Source organism: Bubalus bubalis, chromosome 15, assembly GCF_019923935.1.
Source record: "Bubalus bubalis isolate 160015118507 breed Murrah chromosome 15, NDDB_SH_1, whole genome shotgun sequence".
In the NCBI taxonomy this organism is placed as follows: domain Eukaryota; kingdom Metazoa; phylum Chordata; class Mammalia; order Artiodactyla; family Bovidae; genus Bubalus; species Bubalus bubalis.
In genome coordinates, this window is record NC_059171.1 from 21300001 (window position 1) to 21322148 (window position 22148).

Consider the following 22148-nt stretch of genomic DNA (forward strand, 5'->3'; position numbering starts at 1 on the left):
CTAGGCAGGTGAGAGGTAGGAGGGGTTCTGGGAGACACAACTGCAGGCACTCAGCATACTTTGTGACTGGTAGAAAACAGTGCGTGGCCCAAGGTGTGACTCTGCTATAAGATAAGCCAAGTTGTTCAGTTTGGACAACCTCTTCTAAGTTCACATTTTATGTACTCCGGGTAGTCTGTTTCTCGGAGAAGGCAATGGCACCCCACCCCAGTACTCTTGTCTGGAAAATCCCACGGATGGAGGAGCCTGGTAGGCTGCAGTCCATGGGGTTGCTAAGAGTTGGACACGACTGAGCGACTTCACTTTCACTTTTCACTTTCCTGCATTGGAGGAGGAAATGGCAACCCACTCCAGTGTTCTTGCCTGGAGAATCCCAGGGACGGGGGAGCCTGGTGGGCTGCCGTCTATGGGGTCGCACAGAGTCGGACACGACTGAAGCAACTTAGCAGTCTGTTTCTACTTGGGTTGATAGCTGGCTGGGGAATGGAGGTGGTGGTGCTTCAAATCTGGCTCAGAAATAGGTGAATAAGGTAGAGTGTTCCACCCATCCTTTTTGGTTTTAGCTCTGTTCTCCTTTCTTTTAAAGGAGCTTTTAGTGTATTTTAGTGGCAGTGAGGTAAAGGTCATAGATATGTGTATTTACTGTTACCTGTCATTGCATATTAGTGAAAAGGAAAGTGTGGATGTTATTTAAAAACTCAATATTCCAATTTTAGGTAAAAAAATCAGTCTCACTAGAAGTGTTCTTTTTGTTTTCCACTTCCCAGTTTCTCCTCCATTATCTTTTATTGTAATGCACTTAGTATAGTTTCCAACCTTTGCTATGTTTTAGTCACTTAGGAATTTTCAAAATATACTCTTGACCAGAGTCCTTACGCCAGAGACTGATTCATTTGATCTAGGGTTAGCCTCAGGTGATATTTTAAAAAAGGGCAGCTAGGGTTTAAAATTGCCATGGTTTCAAACAGGAGTAAAAGTATCTAGGTTCTAGTTGCAGTGCTGCCATTTACTAGCTGGCTGACCTTAGTCCTCTAGTTCCCATAAAATGATGAGGGTGGATTAGAGATATATAATAATCCCCTAATTCTACAACAAAATCACATAAATTTGGATTCATATGATCTCACCAAACTAACTCCAAAGAGATGAAAACTGAATTACTTGGGGGTGTGAGAGCTTGATTTGAAGTAGGTGAGTAATATAAATAAATGAGTAAATAAATAAATAAAAGCACTTAAGTAAACTTTTCCCTTACAAGGTGTGGGAGAAAAGAAACAGAAGACATTGATGCTTAGAAATCACAAGAGACTTCCAAGGCAGCTTTGTGTATTCCCAGGTCTCTTAAATTGGGAGCTAGTCAGATGCTACCAGGGGAACGGGGAGCGGGAGGAGGAGAGAGTTTGCTACACACCAAGAAGATAAATATAATACAAGTCCCCAAGGCCTTACACTACTCATCAGACGATAATCTGGCCTGGTGCTAAACAAAGCTAGCGTGGAAGGCGGGGTAGGGGTGTGTACGTATACGTAGATACACACACACGTACACGCACCCCACCTCAGTCATCCACTGCGCTTGCCAAGAGCAGGCAGAAGGGGTGATCCCTGGCGACCAGTCCCCCTGGCCTCAACTCTACCCCTCTCCACTAGCTCCCAGTCCCGCCCCACTCCACCCTACCCAGAGGGTTGTCAGAACAGGGCTCAGCCCTACCCAAAACACAGGGCAGCGGCGGCCACTGCCATTCTCCAGGAGCTGGTTTTCTGTTCACTCTCAACCTCTTCCATCTTACCCGTCCCTGTGCTTGGAAAACCAGACTCTCCCACTAACACTATCCCCTGGCTTCCCTGCCACTACTCTCTAGATAAGGCCCGCCAAAGAGGGCCAAATAGAACGAAGCCCTTGGCCCAAGCACCGGCTGATCTCATTCTCCGACCGATCCTTAGTCCTTCGCCTTCACATTTACAGCCTCCGGTCTCCTCCTCATCCGCACACCTTTCCCAGACAAACCCTAACTCTCCCAGTGTCACCTCCCACTTCTCCAGCCTCTCCTGCGCTTTCTTCGCCATGAGGATCCCCCGAGGAACCAATCCGCCCCAACACTTACAGTCTCCCTCCTTCCAGGACTCCGCCCTTGGCAGCTCAAGAGCCCCTCCAAGCGCTCATACTTTTCCCCCTCCAGCCTGACACCTTGCGCGCCGCCAGCCCCCCGCCCCGCCCGCTCCCGCCCCATTCCGGGTTCAAAACCTCTGCGAGCCCTCACTCCCGGATCTCACTCAGTCTCCGGATCCGACACGCCCGTCGCCGGTCCCTGCGCTTCTGGTTCTCTACCTCTCCAGCTGACCCACAGGGCTCTCCATCCACCTCGATTCTTAACTCTTCCCTCTCTCCCGACGCCGGCTCTCAAGCTCCCCTCTCCACACCCCCGCCCTTGAAACTCCCGCTCTCCTCCTCCGCCCAGCTCACTCTCTTCTCTTCCTTCCCTCCCTCCCACCCTCCCCAACCTCTCCCCGCCCGGCCCCAGTCCACTGATCGCCTTGGGGAGGGTGGGCGCCGCCCGCCGGGCATCCGCGGTGTTCGGGCCTCCACGGCTGGGAGGTGACGCGGGCCCCGCGGGAGGAGCCGGGGAGGCGGAGGAGGCGCGGGCGGCGGCACCGAGCGGCGGCGGCAGCAGCAGCGGCGGCGTAGGGAGCGGGCCCTCCGCACCCACTCCACGGACCACAGGGGCGGTGGCAGCTTGAGGGACTCCAGACGGGCGCGTTGATGTGGAAGGACCCGCGGCCGACCCTGCTGCGCGTCGGAGGTCGCTGGGATCCGGGCGCTGGCAGCCGCGAAGCACCGGCCTCGGGACTGTCCGCCACTAGCCCTTGTCATCCCTTCTCCGCTTTCGCTTCCCGGCTCTAGCCCGGAGGGGTGGTCTTCAAGGCTACCCGCCCCGCCCCCCGGCCCTCTCCTCGTCGTTTCTGGAGGGGGGGGTCCTCCCTCCGCGGAGCCGGGAGCCCAGTGACGCGTCGGCCGGTGGGACGGCTCGGCAGCTTCTCTGGGAAATTCGCCCCTGCTTCCTCACTCTCCCCTGCGCTCCCGCCTCGGCGCCCCTCTTGGCTCGCGGGACGCTGCCTCCCCGGCACTCGGAGCGAGTTCCCGGGACTCCCCCCAGGGGGCTGGGTCGCAGCCACCCCTGTCTCCGCTCCCGAGCGGCGCGCGCGGGGCCCCCCGCCTCCGCCGCGGCCGGACACCCTTGCGCCCCGGGCCGGCGCGCCGCCCTCCCGCCCGCTCCTTCCAGTCACCCCACCCTTATCGCTGTCCCCGCCACCTTACTCCACCACTCTCCCCGCGCCGCTCCGCGCCCTCCGCGGCCCGGCCCGGCCTCCCGCTCCTCTTCTTGCCCCAACAGCTCACTTGCCAGCCCTTCGCCACCCGGGGAAAAAGAAACATTTCTCGGAGCGCACTCGTCAGCCCTGCCTTCCCCCGACCCCGCCGCGCTCGCCCTCCCCTCCCCTTCCCCCCTCCCTTTTCCATCTTGGGGGAGGGGGGCCGTCGCCTGGGATTGAAGGCCATTGATTTGTATGTATTTGTCCCGGCGCCGGAGGCTGCCCCAGCCGCCCGCGCGGGTGCCGCCGCCGCCGCCGGTGGAGTTGCCTCCCGGCTTCCCTAGGGTGGTTGGACTTCACCAAACATGTCGGCTCCTGTCGGGCCGCGGGGTCGCCCGGCTCCCACCCCGGCGGGCTCTCAGCCGCCTCTGCAGCCCGAGATGCCCGACCTTAGCCACCTCACGGAGGAGGAGAGGAAAATCATCCTGGCCGTCATGGATCGGCAGAAGAAAGAAGAGGAGAAGGAGCAGTCGGTGCTGAAGTAAGGATCTGACTCCATCTTCCCGCCTCCCTCCCTCCCTGCCCTCCGCCGTCCCCCCCACCTCGGTCGCTGCCCTGCGGCCGCCGGCGCGCCCGGGGATCGCCGCCCTCCCTTCCCGCTGGCGGCGCCTGGGCCACGAGGGTTGCGACCACCGCCGGCCGCCGGGGCTAGCTTGCTTGGGCTGTCAGAGCGCAGGGGTGTGTGTGTCGGGGAGGGAGAGCGCCGAGGCCGGCAGTGGCGAGCCTGTGGGCGTTGTAATCCCCCCCCGGCGTCCTTCCGGCTTGCCCGCCGGGCCAGTTAGGCTGCGGGCCCTGGCGGGGCTCTGGGCTGAACGCTCTCTCCGCGCGTCCCTGGTCGCTTCCCGCCGCCCCCGCGCGGAGGCAGTGACTGGGGCGAGGAATCCAATATGGCCGTGCACAGGTGCTCCCCGGGCCGGGACCCGGGCGGAGGCGCGCCGGCCGGGGAGGAGGGCGCCGCCGGGGGGCCCCTGGGCCCCGCCTCCGCGGGGCGCTTCTGCCCCCCCCCACCTCCTCCACTGCGGGAAGAGCAGCGCTGCCCACTGTCGCCCCGGGCAGGAGGGCGGCGGTGCGGGCGAGGGGGGCCTGTAATAAGCGCTGTCGTGTCTCGGGTGGGTGTGCGGTCGCCGCCATCTTCCAGCCCCTCCCCCTCGGCGGGTGTGTAACACCCTGCTCTCTGCCACTCTTCTTATTTGCAACTAGTAAATCTGCTTATTCTCGAAGAGGCTCCGAAAGGACTCCAGTTCCTCCCGTCACTGCAGCTTGGGATGCTCCCTACCTTGTTAAGTTCTGCTCCTCGTGCTCGTAGTCTAGGCAGCGGGATCTTGCGGAGGGTGGGACAGTGAAAGCAGCACCCAGGCACCCAACACAGTTTAGTGACGGTGTAACTTCAGCACCAGGGAACTGTCCAGAGAGAGAGAGCGAGAGATCTGTAGGCGTTTGAGATTCCTTTTCTTGTCAGTCTAGCAAAGAGATGTGTTTCAGCAGGTTTGCTTTTAAATGTTTTACGGTTCTTTGACTTCTCGGTTACTACGTGAAGGAGATTGTGCAGAGCATGTGCAACCTTTTTTTAAAAAATATTTTTCCAGCTCAATTCTTTCATTTTTTTGCTAGAAATGCATTATTCATTAAGATTGATTTGTACAGTTGATATACCAAATATGCGACAATTCTTTCGTGTCGCCTATTTCTAAATTATGCTTTTCCCATATTCTCCACAGAAACACATAGTTGAAAGTGTAGAGAGTTCCTCTGGGACGGAACTAACACACTGGCCTCTAATCATGTAAATTCCAAAAAACAGGTAGTTGAATTCAGTATTCTTTAGCACTTAACAAAGAAACAATTCTCTCCACACATATATATTTCCATATTTTAATGAAAAATACTACTTTAAATTATATAGCAAACTTATCAAATATCTTTACATGTCCAAGAAAAATACTAGTTCTCAAAAAATACTGAAGGACTAAGAGCAAATGTGCTTCTAACATACAAACTGAAATAAAGAATTGCTTCTTCAAAACTAATTTCTGGGTTTGAATAGTTGTTTGGCAATGTGACTTACTAGTAGGCTTGGGAAATGAAAAAATAGTAAGAGATTTAAGTAGCTTGTTTCAACTAGTAAAAAATAAAACAATTATTTTACAGAGCTTTTTGAGCATACTTCTAACTTTTGCTTAACTTTACTAACAATGTCAAGCTTTTGATGACTTAGAGTTTGATATTTGGATATATGAATCTGTATTTTCTTATAATGTTATAAGTATTGCCAAAATGATGCTCAAATTAAATGTGGTTTTATTTGTTTGACTCATATTTAACTGTAGGAAGTTAACTGTTAACTCATATTTAACAGTTTTTATTTATTTATGGCATGCAGAATTATGGTATTTATTGGCTAGTTCACTGTAGTTCCAAATCTATTTATTGTTCCAATACATAGAAACTTAAATGAACTTTTGAGTACTAAATTAAGAATTTCTTAAGGTGAACTATATGTTATATTAGGAGAACGTGAAAGGGTTTTTTCAGATAGGTACGTGTGAGTATTTTACTTTCCTGTGTAAACCTACATACTGTGTAAATGCATATAAAGTTTGTGCATTCATATTTGCATAGTTTAGGTAGAAACAAGCATTCTCTAAGAACATAGTCATACAGTCTATGAAATTATATTGATGAAAAATCTGTTTGTGTTTATGTAAAATATCTATTTGCATCTTTACCTAACTTAGACTTGGAAGGAGTCATACCTCAAAATGATATACATGGTTTCAGAATTATTTTTGTATTCATTTTAACAAGAAACTTTTTGGAGTTAAATTATAATATATTTGAAACTTTAATTTTTAATGTTCTTTAAAAATACTTTTGCAGAAACCAACATAATATTGTAAAGCAATTACCCTTCTATTAAAAGTAAATAAAAACTACTTTTGGCTTTCATAATAAAATAAGATTAGACAAAGAAGATTAGGAAAAGAATAGACTTTATAATAGAATGATAAAAATGAGACATTGTTTTGAAAATTTTGACAATTTACTAATATTTTCAATATTGGCTATTAAGTTACAAATGCTATTTATAAGAAAAAAATAGTACTAATATTCTTCAATGATTGCTATTTGCCATTAAATTTTAGGGGCCATTTGCTTGGTCATGACTATACTTTGTTTCTCTTTAGTGATGTCTGTTTAATTGCATGTTAACATTTATTCTGAGAGAAGGTCATGGGCAGAGAGAAATAAACTGAAATTGAAATTAATGTCTGCTGCCTTTTAACAGCTATGCTAAAAAATGAGTTTGCTGTGTGAAAAATTGAAACCATTAGATGAAAATATTTTTGCATGGGCTGTGAGTTTAAATATTCATATTAAGTACTCATACAAAGCAGAATGTGGATACCCAAGGGCATCATAAGATGATGTACTAGATTACAAGAAGAAAATAATTAAAACTTATATTTACATTTTTGTCTGTGTTTGAAAAAGACAGAAATTAAGTTTTATTGGTACTTAATATATAGATTGACAATGTGAAGATGCATATAAGTAAATATACATATTTTAAGAAGTTAATGCCTGACATATATTTAGTGAGAAAGGTGAGTGATCAAAACTGATTGAGACCATTGCAGTAAATTCTCTTCTAAGGAGCGTGGATAATTAAAATATTTATGTTTAATCATTAGCAGTTTCTTCATGGCCTAGGTGAATATTCACATATTCTGGAAGTCTTTGGTCATCATCAAATGTTACAGTTTTACATATGAGTGAGATATTAGGACTTTGGAAGCATTTTTATATCCAATAGATCCTTCAATGGATCAACAATTACTGTTTTTTAATCCTTACATGAATGCCTTTAACAGTTTTAGTTTGGATAACTCAGTGTATCAGTAAAATCTATAATATTCTTTTATTGATTAAAGTTTTAAAGCCTTGTCTTTCAAGACTGTAAACTTCTTGAGGGCAGGAATAAAAATGTACTCCTCTTTGGAGTCTCTGTTTTGTAGTGTCCTTAACACCTGCACATGGTAGGTATCTAGTAAGCAATGTTGATTTAACTTCGAGTAATGTTCATTAACAAGTAGTTTACCAAACTTGTTGGAAAAATGAAATTTTTTGGACAAAGTGCGTAATTTATTTAAAATTTATATTTTCCAGTGAGTTTTTGTTCTTGTTACTATTTTTTGTTTGTTTTGGGTGTGATGTGAAAAAAATTGATGAGTAAAGTAAACCCACTGATATCAATAGAAAAGTATTTTCAGTAAATATTTATTGAGCTTTCTGCTATCCTTGTATCATAGTCTTTTAGATGAGATGTTTTTGAAACAAATTAGAAATTATGTGTTTCTTGCCATGTAAATTATCTTTTCATCCACAGTTTAGATTTTCTGTTAATGTCAAAGGGATAATTTGCTCCTCTAATAAAAGAAAATGATAAATAAAAATTTGCATGATAGATCAAGGTAATGATTTAGATTATATTTAAAACATAGGTAAGAAGTTTTATATTTTTTAATATTTCAATTTTAAAGTACTTTCTAAAGTCAGTTTATAAACTTCTTTACTTAATAGGTAATATATACATATGGTACAAAATTTTTAGCTACCTATTTTCCCTTTCCAGAGGCAACTCCTATTGCCAGCTTGTTTTATACTCTTTCAGAAATATTCTGTGCTTAAGAGTAGATATGTGTGTATATCAAATATTGTGTGTCTATATATGTATATATATGTGTATACACATGTATGGACTTATATGTATAAACATAAAAGGTACAAATATGTCTTGCAGTTTAATTTTTAGGAGATCAATTCCACACCCATGAATATATAACTCCCTAATTCATTTTAGGGATATGTTAGGGATATTAAGCTCAGATATGCAGATGACACCACCCTTATGGCAGAAAATGAAGAGGAACTAAAAAGCCTCTTGATGAAAGTGAAAGAGGAGAGTGAAAAAGTTGGCTTAAAGCTCAACATTCAGAAAACTAAGATCATGGGATCTGGTCCCATCACTTCATGGGAAATAGATGGGGAAACAGTGGAAACAGTGTCAGACTTTCTTTTTTGGGGCTCCAAAATCACTGCAGATGGTGACTGCAGCCATGAAATTAAAAGACCCTTATTCCTTGGAAGGAAAGTTATGACCAACCTAGATAGTATATTGAAAAGCAGAGATATTACTTTGCCAACAAAGGTCCATCTAGTCAAGGCTATGGTATTTCCAGTGGTCATGTATGGATGTGAGAGTTGGACTGTGAAGAAAGCTGAGTGCCGAAGAATTGATGTTTTTGAACTGTGGTGTTGGAGAAGACTCTTGAGAGTCTGTTGGACTGCAAGGAGATCCAACTAGTCCATCCTAAAGGAGATCAGTCTTGGGTGTTCATTGGAAGGACTGATGCTGAAGCTGAAACTCCAATACTTTGGCCACTTCATGTGAAGAGTTGACTCATTGGAAAAGACCCTGATGCCGGGAGGGATTGAGGGCAGGAGAAGAAGGGGACAACAGAGGATGAGATGGCTGGATGGCGTCACCGACTCGATGGACATGAGTTTGAGTGAACCCTGGGAGTTGGTGATGGACAGGGAGGCCTGGCGTGCTGTGATTCATGGGGTCGCAAATAGTCAGATACGACTGAGCGACTGAACTGAATTCATTTTAATGGCTGTATATGTGCATGTGGGTACATGCTAAGTCGCTTCAGTCATGTCCCACTCTTTGCAACCCTATAGATGTAGCCCGCCACACTCCTCTGTCCATGGGATTCTCCAGGCAAGAGTAGTGGAGTGGGTTGCCATGCCCTCCCTTCTCCAGGGGATCTTCCCAATCCAGGGATCAAACCCGAGTCTCTTACATCTCTTGCATTTGTACATATGTCATTTTCCATATGCATGAATTTGTCTCTGGAATAAATTCCTAGAAATGAGATTGTTTGATCAAAAGGTCATAAAGTGTAACCTTTATATTTTTATAATATATACAATAAAAAATTTAAATTTTATTATTGTCACATTTACTTTCATAAAGGAAGTATGCATAAGTGACAAATGCTAGGGAGATTTTCATATATCCTTGCTAACTCAGTATGTGGTAGTCTTGCCAATAGTTTTGGTGGAAAATATGCCATTCTAAAATTTAATTGCAGTTTTCTTATTATCAGTGAGGTTGAGAGCTGTTTACATTTGTTTAGAGCCTTTTGTATTTCTTTTTCTGTTGGTCATTTTCAGTGATTTGTGGAAGCTCTTTATTTATCATTTGTTTTATGACCTTGTTTATGCCTTTTTTTTTTACTAGTCAAGATTTTAAAAAATGTATTTAAATTTATTATTATTATGATTGCCTTTGGGTTTTGTGATATGCTTAGAATGATCTTCCTCTTTCTGATATTTAAAATACCATATTTTTTCTTACAGCTAAATGAAATTTTAAGTGTGGCATGTCATCTAAATTATGTAATTTAATCATGAAGACTTAAATAAAAATCATTGTTGTACATGCAGTAACCATGGTCATTGCCAAAAATTGAAACTCTGTAGTTTCTAAGGATTCAAAATGCATTTTAAAACATTGCCATTTTATGAGAAAATACCTGATAAATTTTTCATATATATTCTATATTTTAAAGTAATTAGGACAATTAAATAGTATCTTCTTGTTGACAATATATATTGATAAAAATTGATTGTACAGTATGATGAAGAGGGAGGTAGTGGAGGCAAGTGTGATAGGCCAGATGAATTTTGACTTGAAACCTTACTTTAGTAATTAATAACTATAAGGTCTTGCTTACGTTAATAAGCTCTCTGAGGCCATGTTTCCTCATCTGTATCGTCTGAGTAATAACACCTGTCCTGAAGGATTGTTGTAATCAATATATACCAGGTGTCCTGGCACAAGTAGGTATGCAATAAATAATTGCTACTAACTGACTATAGATAGGGGTCTCTAAACCTTAATTCTATAGCACTCTTGGACGAAATCTGTCCCCCTGCCCTTTCTTTTGAGAGATGCTTTTTTCTGCCTACTAGGAAGTCAAAATATGCCTGGAGGACTTTTAGCTGACTTCATTCTTTGTCAAGGGCTTCCCTGGTAGCTCAGTTGGTAAAGAATTGGCCTGCAGTGCTGGAGACCTTGGTTTGGTTTCTGGGTTGGGAAGATCCCTTGGAGAAGGGATAGGCAACCCATTGCGGTATTCATGGGCTTCCCTGGTGGCTCAGATGGTAAAGAATCTGCCTGCAGGATTTGATCCCTGGTTGGGAAGATCCCCTGGAGGAAGGCATGGCAACCCACTCCAGTATTCTTGCCTGGAGAATCCCCATGGACAGAGAAGCCTGGTGGGCTACAGTCCATCGGGTCCAAAGATTTGGACATAACTGAGAGACTAAGTACACACATTCTTTGTCTAGAAAGCTAGGGACAAGGAGAGGGAAGGTGAATTGGAAGCAGTTTCCCTAACAGAAACCATTATTAAAGAGCCTGATAACTAAGGTGGTGGTGGTGTTCAGTCACTCAGTTGTGTCTGATTATTTGAGACCCAATGGACTGCAGCACACCAGGCTTCCCTATCCTTCACCATCTCCCAGAGTTTGCTCAAACTCATGTCCATCGAGTTGATGATGCCATCCACCATCTCATCCTCTGTCGTCCCCTTCTCCTCCTGCCTTCAATCTTTTCCAGCATCAAGGTATTTTCTAATGAGTTGACTCTTCTTCACATCAGGTGGCCACAATATTGGAGCTTCAGCTTCAGCATCAGTCTTTCCAATGAATATTCAGGATTGATTTCCTTTAGGATGGACTGGTTTGATCTCCTTGTAGTTCAAGGGACTCTCAAGAGTCTTTTCCAACACCACAGTTCAAAAGCATCAGTTCTTCAGTGCTCAGTGTTCTTTATGGTCCAATTCTCACATCCATACATGACTACTGGAAAAACCATAGCTTTGACTAGACGGACCTTTGTTGGCAAAGTAATGTCTCTGCTTTTTAATATGCTATCTAGGTTGGTCATAACTTTTCTTTTTTTTAACTATTACACAATCTTTATTATATATGTTGGATTTAACTAGAACAAATTTTCTTTTTTATATATCTTCTTACATCACTTCCAATGAACTTTTGGAAATGTGAATGTATTTTAGGAAAATATAGAAAGGAGATTAGCCTTGGAAATGATATGTTACAGTTGAAGATTCTCTTTCTTTTTATATGAGCTTACTGAATTACCGCAGAATTTCAAAAAGTGTTTTATTATGAAAGGGAGATAATTTTTGTTGGATTTTGTGATAGGAAATTCTAGAAATATGATTAGAGGTAGGGCTATTAGAAAGGGAAAAGTTGAGAATGGGTTTTGACCCAGGAGTGATATAATATTGTTTCACCTACTTTCTGTCTAAAATTGTTACCAAAAAACTGGTGGACAACTAGATAGTATAAATTAGTCTAAGAATGAATGACTTTTATATACATGCATCTCAAAAGCTCTAATTTATATTTTCCATACAACATAATGCTAGCTAAATGCTTTTTTAAGGCATTTAGAATTGAGAATTTTATAGGGTTTATATATTATAAACATTTAATATTTTTGTGTAACACACATATAGGTTCTGCTAAACAGAGATGCTGGATAAATGCTCCTTTATGCACAGGAAGAGGATGGAATTCTCTATGCCCTTTAGTGTTTTTTCTTCCAAGAAAACTTACGTTCATCTGGAGGGAGAAATAACAGTTTCACATATCCTACAACTAGGCTTCTGGGATGCTAACACTGGGAAAAAAGGATACACTAAATAATATAGCTAGGTAGCAATATAATCACAATGGTGTTTATTGATACTTAGTACTTTGGTATTGTTCAGCTGACAGATGGAGATGATGCTAACAGTCCTCTCGTTTTGTTGGCGTATGAGGTGTCTATTATAGTAGTTGCTGTAGTGGCTTGCTTCTCGGGCACATACATGAACCTCTGTTTCATCACACATCACTCACACATAATTCCTTTTGACCCAAAGCTGAAATAGTTAATGCTTTTATTAACACAATTTTTTTTTCTGTCAAAGTGAATTTTGTTGTGGAGGTAGCTAGGTGTTCCTCAAAGATTTATATTCCTTTTTCATAGAGTTTCTGTGCAGTAGCTGTCTAGTCCTACCTTTTCCATCTCCCCTTGTATCTAGATGAGTTCATGTAATTAAGTTCTGGCTGATGACTCTTTGCAACACTATGGGCTGTAGCCTGCCAGGCTCCTCTGTCCATGGGGATTCTCCTGGCAAGAATACTGAAGTGGGTTGCCATGCCCTTCTCCAGGGGATCTTCCCAACTCAGGGGTTGAACTTGCATCTTGCATCTCCTGCATCAGTAGCCAGATTCTTTACCAGTAGTGCCACCTGGGTACTGAATTTTATTATCACAAGTTGACCTCTCTTCAACGATTGTCTGGTCTAAGCTAACCAAAGTCTTAACGCAGCCATTGATTCTTGAATGCAGAATTTATCAGGACATGTCTTTTCCATCCTCTTGGTGACAAGTTGCTGGCTGTACCCCAACTGAGGATTTGTTGTTGAAGGTTTGAGAAAATGCTTACACTGTACCTTAACAGAGATAGTTGCTCAGGGAGTTAAAATAGCATACAGACTTATGATGAGACAGAAGAATTCACAATGCTAAGGATCCATTTTAGAACAAATTGAAGCTTCATGTTAAAAGTTTTGCAGGTTGAAGGCTAATAAACTCTGTCTCCAAACTGAAGTGTAGGAAGAGTTATAGAACTGGGAGGTGAATTTTTATACAGTTGAATGTTGTTGAATTTTATCATTGCATGTTACATATTTCCCCATTCACCATTCCAGATCTACTCACTTTCCCCCACTTTGCTGAATACTATAGGAGCTGACTTCTATGGATTGCACCAGCAGGTCTCCTTGTTCTTAGACTTCCAGTTGGTTTCTGTTGATGTGAGACATTGGCAGATTGTATGGAAGGAGAATGACATCAGGTTATTTGTTCCCAAGTTTCCTCCATGCTAGTCTGGTGGCCCTCTTAGTACAGCTATTTTCTTCCATTTCTGGAAATTGCTTTCCTGTGTTGCTAGCCGTCATGCTGCACCATCTCTTGTTGGTTTCCTTAAATCCTGCTCACATCTTTGTAAAACAGTACCTTTATTAAGCTCTCCTTAGTTACTCAGTTTATGCCATCTGTTTCCTGTCAGGACCCAGACTGATACACTGTAGATCAGTAAAAATTTATTTGGATTATGAATGTGAATGAATCGTGACTTTAGGCATTCACAACCCACCTCCTTCTATATAATCATAGTAATCTTTTTACAAATCCTTCTCTGTATCATGTCCTTTGATTATGCACATCCTCTTGCTCTTTTCCCGATGTGCTGTTTTGTGTCCAGCTCCATTGCTGTGAAGACATACATCTCTTTGATGTATTTCCACTAGTTGGGTGTCTCTCCTTTCAATTTTCGTATCATTCTGTAAACAATTTTTATAATGTTTCTGATATTCAATATTAGTTACTAATCTCTATGTTCTTCTTAGTATAACTGGTTTATTTGATGTCAGGGACCAAGTTTTAATCATCTTTTTATGCCTAGTATAGTACCAGGGGCATAGTTGTCAGTCAATAAACATTTGTTAATACAGCTTGGTGGTCATGGTAGTCATTCTAACTTCCTCACCCTTCCTCAGCCCTCAAATATAATCAGTTACCAAATCCTATCTTTATTTTCTCCAAAATATCTTTGAAATCTGTTTCTCTTCATCTTCATTGTCACTGCATTGTTTCATGCCTTTATTGTCTTTTCCTTAATCATTTCTAAACAAGGATCTTTAGTTGAGGCTCGCTTCCTCTAGTCCAGCCTCTCTGTAATAGTACTACACTCTGACACAGTTTAATTTTAATATTCTTAGTATTCTTTAGTGCCTTCCCATTGCACTTATGATATTGTCCAAACTTCTAGGTATATCATGGAAGTCCCTTTGTAGTGCTTTATCAGTGTTAAATCCTGGTGATCTTTCATGGGCACTATCTGTTTTAATTGTATTGAAGTGAGTTCCCTGTTCTTTTTTTTCATCTTCTGTTGTAGTTTGGCATATACTGTTCTCTTTGACTAGAAAGCCCTAACCGCTTTTCTCTGGCTAAGTCCTATTGATTCTTAACTGAGATTCATCTCAGGTTTCCAACTTTTAGAAACTGGGTTAGATGACTCTTTGTGCTCATATAACTCTTATTATATACTTTTATTATACTCTTACTACCTTAATACTCAACAGCCAACATTTGTTGAATGCTTACTGTGCTATTTTATATATTCGTTATCTGATTCAACCACTACAACCATCTTATGAGATAGTTATTACTTTCCCAGTTTTACAGATGAAAAAAAATGAAGACTTAAGTTGGATGCTCAGAGTTTTCAGTAGGGAGCTAAGATGTAAGCCCAAGCAGACATATTCCACCAGAATTTGTACTTAGAATCCACCTGCAATACAGGAGACTCGGGTTCGATCCCTGGGTCGGGAAGACCTCCTGGATAAGGGAATGGCTCCCCACTCCAGTATTCTTGCCTGCGAAACCCAATGACTGAGGAGCCTGGCAGGCTACAGTCCATGGGGTCGGTCACAAAGAGTCGGACACAACCGAGGGACTAAGCACAGCACAGCATGATAGATTAAGCCACCTTTTGCTGATGTTCTAGTAGATACTTGTTTTGCTATAGTGTCAAGTATGTCTTTATTTGAAATAGTAGTTAGCATTTTAGAAAATTCTACCTCCCTCAAAAAAGATTTCTCTGGGCAATAATAGTGGTGGTATTGCAGGGGTAGGCAGCCTTGGGGACAAAGCATCTTTGTTAAGACCAGGTTCACTGTCTAGAATATGAGATGCTAAAGTTAATTTCTAGGTGATAACAAATATAAAGAATATTAGCATAAAGAGTATTAATATATGGCCAGTGACCACTCTTCAAACATGTTAACAAGAACAAGGTAAAGTGAAAGTGAAGTCGCTCAGTTGTGTCCGACTCTTTGCGACCCCATTTGAGACAAAAAGTGAACCAGAAAGTGCGTGTAATAGCTGTTTAATTTCATTCTATGGCTAAGATTACCTTCAATCGAAAAGACTTTACCTTTACCTCATGTTTAAATCTTAAAAAAAAATTTCCCCCTTTTTTTGTAATTTTGTTTTTATGGTAAAATTCCAATATATTTTTGTTGATATGATAGTGAGAGCCTAGAGTACCCCTAGAAATGTGTTGCTACACCATTGGTTGTCTTAGCTGAGATCTGAAAAGTAATGTGTAAACCTGAGGAAAGAGAAGTGCAAATTTGGGAGTTAAGATTAGTGTTCAGTTTTTTTCTTAAGCCTATTCCATATAGGGTTTTCTTTGAATTTGAATGTATCTCTACACTGGAAGCAGGAGTTGAAGGAGGGAATGAACATTTCTTTAGTGTCCATTTATGTGCTAGGATCCAGGTTACAAAGCTTATGAGTAATAGAATACAGATCTATGCCTAGATCTTTTTAACTACAAAACCCAATCTCTTTCTATCACATTGCTGTTGCATCTGGTATGGAAAATAGTTAGCCTAGTGCAGAAGCACTTGAATTCTGGAGTCAGTCAAGCTTAAGTTTGAATCCCAGCTCTGTTACTTGATAGTGGTGTACCTTACTGTCTTTATCTGTAAAATGGGGATAATACCTACTTCATAAGCTGTTATGAGGATTGAGTTTACATTTGTAAAGCCCTTGGAAGAGTTCTTAGCACATAGTAAACATCATGTATTTGTTAAATAAATAATTTAGCTGAAAGAAGGAAGCATTGGTAACTACTTTATCAATCTACTTTATCTTCAATGAATATTTTTATGAAAGGGGCTTCCCTCGTGGCCCAGAAGGTAAAGAATCGCCTGCAGTACAGGAGACCTGGGTTCCATCCCTGGATGGGGAAGATCCCTTGGAGAAGGGAATGGCTACCCACTCCAGTATTCTTGCCTGGGAATCAACCTACCTTATTTTCAGTAAATACTTTTATGAACGCCCAATATTTTAATACCTGTTGAAAAGACATTGCTACTTTCTTTAATAAAGTGTGACCAAGATCTTCCAAGGTTATAAATAGTGTCCCTTGTATTAGTTTTCTGCTACTAACAAACTTACTGGCTTAAAACAACACAAGTTTATTATCATACAGTTCTGTAAGTCAGAAGTCTGACATAGGTCTTACTGCATAGAATCAAAAGAACTGGCTATATTTCTTTCTGGAAGCTACCTAGGGTGGGGGTGAAGGTGGGGGGGGTGGCGGTTGGGGGCTGAGGTGGGAGGGAATGTTTTCTTGCTCCTTTGGGCTGTTGAAAGAATTCAGTTCCTTGAAGTTAAACGACTGAGAGTCCCATTTCCTTCAGCTATGAGCCGGATGCTGTTTTGACCTCCTAGAGACCTCTTCTCTAGTCTTGCTCATAGCTTCCTACATCTCAGAACCAGCAATGGAGCATTGAATTCTTGTCATGATGCCATCTTTCTGACCCTTCTTCTGTCACTGCCACTCTTTCTGTCCACAGCTGGGAGAGATTTTTCACTTTTAAGAATTCCTATGATTAGATTGGGCCCACCCAGATAGTCCAGAATAATCTTCCTATCTTAGTCACATCTCAAAAATCTCTTACCATGCAAGGATACATATATTCACCTTCCTGGGATTAGAAAATGAACTTCTTTGTGGTCATTATTCTCCTTATACTTCTTTAGTAAGTGCCACTAGATATAAGTTTGGATATATGTCTTTTATAAAGGAGACATTGAGCTACTCATTTAAAAAAATGTATTTTGTATTAGAGACATACATTCTAGAATATCTCTGAAATAATATTTTATAATTTTACTTTTCCATAGGTTTATATTACTTTATTGCCCTCAAATTACTGCCAACGTGGTCTTCACTTTTCATTTGTTTCCTCCTGAATTAAAATACTGGTCTAATGGGAAGTGGGGTCGGGGGCAAGCAGTGAGAATTGTTTTTGGCTCTGCACATAAGAAACACTTAAGCACTCTTCCTGAGTAGTCTTTTTAGTTAATAATTGGATTTATTTTTATAGATTGAGGAATATGTAATTTTGCCATAAGACTAACATAGTGAAGAGTATTGAAACCTTTCCAAATGCAATATTTTCATTATCTGATTTTAAAAGACTCAGTATAAACTGATTTAAAAAGACTCAGTATAAACTTTTTATTGTAGTATGAATAAATAAAGATTTAAATTTAATCTTTTGACAGGAATATAATTTTCATTGACAAGTTTGGTTGAAGAACTATTTCTTACCCCACAATAAATGTGCTTTCATATATTATTTTTATTTCTTATAATTTTTAGCCAATAAGTCTGATTTAACGAACGCATGTAGTATTTGAAAGTGAAAGTGAAAGTAGCTTAGTCCTGTCCAACTCTTTGCAACCCCATGGACTATACAGAGTCCATGGAATTCTCCAGGTCAGAATACTGGAGTGGGTAGCCTTTCCCTCCTCCAGGGGATCTTCCCAACCCAGGGATAGAACCCAGGTCTCCTGAATTGCAGGTGGATTCTTTATCAGCTGAGTCACAAGGGAAGTATTTAGTATTTAGTATGATTTACTACAGATGGTGACTGCAGCCATGAAATTAAAAGACGCTTACTCCTTGGAAGGAAAGTTATGACCAACCTAGATAGCATATTCAAAAGCAGAGACATTACTTTGCCAACAAAGGTTCGTCTAGTCAAGGCTATGGTTTTTCCTGTGGTCATATATGGATGTGAGAGTTGGACTGTGAAGAAGGCTGAGCGCCGAAGAATTGATGCTTTTGAACTGTGGTGTTGGAGAAGACTCTTGAGAGTCCCTTGGACTGCAAGGAGGTCCAACCAGTCCATTCTGAAGGAGATCAGCCCTGGGATTTCTTTGGAAGGAACGATGCTAAAGCTGAAACTCCAGTACTTGGGCCACCTCGTGTGAAGAGTTGACTCATTGGAAAAGACTCTGATGCTGGGAGGGATTGGGGGCAGGAGGAGAAGGGGATGACAGAGGATGATGGCTGGATGGCATCACTGACTAGATGGACGTGAGTCTGAGTGAACTCCGGGAGTCGGTGATGGACAGGGAGGCCTGGCGTGCTGCGATTCATGGGGTCGCAGAGTCGGACACAACTGAGTGACTGATCTGATCTGATCTGATGATTTAAATTCTATATCAGTGGTCAAAATACAATTAATTGCTTTAACTTTGATACATAAAATATTAAAAAGAGCTATGAAATAGCTAGAAAAAGAAAATAACCAAAGTTATCCTTCAAAACTACTAATACAAATTCATGTTACAGCATGAGTTTTATATGTTGGAGTAGACTAGATATCACAGTCCAATCGGAAAACAGAAACTGCAGTAATAATTTGAATAGGGAAATTTTAATATAAAGGATTATTAACTTGTAACAGAGAGCAGCCACCTTCTTTAGAGCTGAGGCTGAATACTCAAGGAAAGAACAAACTTGGAAGAGGCCCTTTCCCCCATGGCTAAGGCTGAAATTCAGCCCTTGTTAGAAGGTGTGACGATGTCCCATTGAGCTGCTACCAGCTGGGACAGGCAGGAAATCATCTGTGGGGGTGTCGGTAGGGCTGCTGAGAGGTTGGCTAATGGGCTTAGCCAAAGTCACTGGGAAACCACCTATAGGGTGTCTGTGAGACTTATTGGGATATTGCCTACTGAGATGCTATTGAAATTTCTGAATCAGTTCCTGCTGGGTGCTGGTGAAACGTGTTGCGTGCTGGTGAGAGTGAGTGCCCAGAGTGAGTGCCGCTGGGTATCCTGTAAGCTCCTGACAGCCAAGCATCGCAGGGAAAACAACAGAATTCCGGAATCCAGAAAGAGAAGCCCCTTCTTCCTTTTGCTCCAGCTCCCTCTACTGACGAAGCTTAAAATTGCGCCAACTGGTAAAGGAGAAACGGTTGTAGAGTCCGGATTCAGTATTACTAAGTAGGACGAAGAAAGATGGATTAGGAGCTAAGAGGCAATACATTGATAAATTAACAGTAGGCTTTGCTGTCCTCAAATTTCAGTAGCTTAAAACAATACAAGTTTCTTTTTCATGTTGTATGTTTTTATCTGGGTTGCTTGGGGTCTTTACCCCGTGTCATTCTCATTCTGGAACACAGGCTGATGATGGAGAAGATGTATGGAACGTTGAGAGCAGATGAAGAGAGGAACTAGTGAATTGCAGATTGTCTCTTAAAGTTTCCTCTCAGAAATATATATGTAACTGCTGTTCACATTTCACTGGCCATAATAAGTTACATGATCATGCCTAATTCGGTAGAAAAGTGTAGTCCTACCATGGTTAGAAGGAGAATCTGAAGTATTTGTTCAAAAATATAACTACCACAGAATTGACAGGATTGGTATTAGAAAGTTTGTCAATTCCTAGGATAATTATAATTCTCTTTTAAAATTGTTTAATTTGTTATGTAGTGTTTAGGAATTTTAGTGAAAAATAATATCAACATTAAAATTGATGGTGCTCTTAACTTCTGGAAGAGTGACCCCAAATCTGACAATGACTTTACTCCTTTGTGTACAATAGGGTGAAACATTAATATTTAAGCAGCAGGAAATATATTTTTTGAAGATTAGATACAGACTTTGTTTTTTAATTTTTTCATTAAAATTTTTATATTAACTTATGCTTACATGATATTATGTGAACTGTGAGATGTGTCTTTTTATGCAGAGAAAGGTTTCTTTTTTCATTTGTGGTCTGTCTTGGATAGGGGATAAAACAAGACTTAGGTGTCTGGATTAGAGTCCTGGCTCCACCATTTACAAGCTATGTTATCTTGACGAAGTCACTTCAGCTCCTTAAACTCTGGAAATGGAGATTGAAAACACACATCCCAAATTCCTTAGCTGAATTCCGTGGTGCCAGATGTGGTTTAGAGTTCAGGTATTTTGAATTCTATTTTGGGGCTTCCACTGTGGCTCAGCGGCAAAGAATCTGTGTGCAATGCAGGAAATGCAGGTTTGATTCCTGGGTCCGAAAGAGTCCCTAGAGAAGGAAATGGCAACCTACTTCAGTGTTCTTGCCTGGGAAACTCCATGGACAGAGGAGCCTGGTGGGCTATAGTCCTTGGGGTCGCACAAGAGTCGGGCATGACTGAGCAACTAAATAATAACAACAACAACCCTTTTTTTGGTTTTAGAAACATAAAGGTGCAACCACAGAAGTATGTAACTCTCAGTGCATCAGGACAGCAGCCCCTAAGCAAGTGCAGTTATGTTTCTCTAGTGAAACATGTGAATATTTATAAGTAGGTTAAATAGAGATTACATAAAGCCTCGTGCTATTAATAATTCATTTAGATCAAGAATTTTGTCCCAAACTTGCAAAAAAAGTTCTGTTTTCAGAGCTTTTGGGTTTTGGAATCATGGGTAAGGAATTAGGGTTTGTGGTATCTTTCTGACAGGGTTACGCTGACACTGTAAATGAAAGTGCCCACGAGCCATAAATTGCTATAACATGTTGATTGTCATAACTACAGTGGCCGGCTGATGTGCTCATTGTCACCAGCCATTTAGAATATTCCTATATTGATAGGTGCATGGAAGCTAGTTGGCAGGGGTCAGTTGTAAAGGACCTTGTATGAAGGACTGGTGTTCAGCTGTTATGTACTGGTAACAGAGACCCTAGTTATTAAAATATTGAATCACTTTCGTGCATATTGGTGCCTTTTATTGAGAGAATGTTACGTTGTGCAGTGCAGTCTGTAAGCATGGTGTGGATTAACACGGTCCTTGGAAGGCCCATAGTGACTGGAGCTGGAACTTTGGAGCCTGCCTAGTGTGTTCCCTGTTGCTGGAGGTCATGGGGCAGGCTGCAGTGCAGGTGGTTTCTGTGGCACCATTTTTGGGGGGAGGGGTCCTGTGACACGGGTTTCATGCGCTGTGGGAAGCACTAGCCTCTGTAGGCTGTGTGACAGTGACATACAGGCAGCAGGCCCAGCTGCCTTACAGCTTCAGCAAAGTGCAGGAGCAGCGACTGGTGACCGTCGTTTTAATGAGCAAGATGTTGGGAAAAGCTTAGTATAGTTCCCAATATCAAATCATGGCCGCTTTAGACAGGTTAAATCAGCACTTGTAAAATTTAACAAATGGTTTGGAAACTGTTAAAATGACTAGTGTATAATGTTGCTATAGCTCTTATTACAGTAGTCCCCTTTAATCAGCTGTGGATATGTTCCCCAGCCCCCAGTGGAAGTCTGAAACTGTGGATAGTGCTAAACCCTATATATACTATGTTTTTTCCTGTATTATATAGTTTCTATATTATAAAGTTGAATTTATAAATTAGGCACAATAAGAGATTAACAATAACTAATAATAAAGTAGAACATACAACATTATACTGTAATAAAGGTTATGTGAATGTGCTCTGTCAAAATTCTCTATAAATTTAACACTTTTTCCGTCTTATGCATATGGCCGAAACTTTTGAAGTTTGAGGTACGACAGCAAAACTAGCGCAAATTTCTTTCTCCTTCTTCACAATTTCACAGAGAATTTGATCTCACAGTAGATCTTAGCAACTTCAACCTACTGTTTTTTCTTTTATTATTAAGTTAAGAACTTTCACCATTTCACATAAAGAAACCCTTTATGGCTTCTCTTTGGCACTTACAAATTACCAGTATCACTACTCTTGTGCTCTGGGGACATTATTAAGTAAAATTAGGGTTATTTTG

At 41.8% G+C, this 22148-nt stretch overlaps 1 protein-coding gene across 18 annotated transcripts in view; it reads left to right on the forward strand.

Annotated features, from left to right (window-relative positions):
* The first annotated feature begins 3634 nt into the window (after nucleotides 1–3634).
* The window catches only part of RIMS2 (regulating synaptic membrane exocytosis 2), a 539581-nt gene continuing 521067 nt past the window's right edge, over nucleotides 3635–22148 (forward strand). For all 18 annotated transcript variants that reach the window (XM_006053914.4, XM_006053915.4, XM_025265138.3 and 15 more), the window contains exon 1: nucleotides 3635–3850. In XM_006053914.4, the coding sequence (XP_006053976.2) occupies nucleotides 3675–3850 (176 nt within the window). In that variant the 5' untranslated portion in view covers nucleotides 3635–3674. The remainder of the gene's footprint in view (nucleotides 3851–22148) is intronic.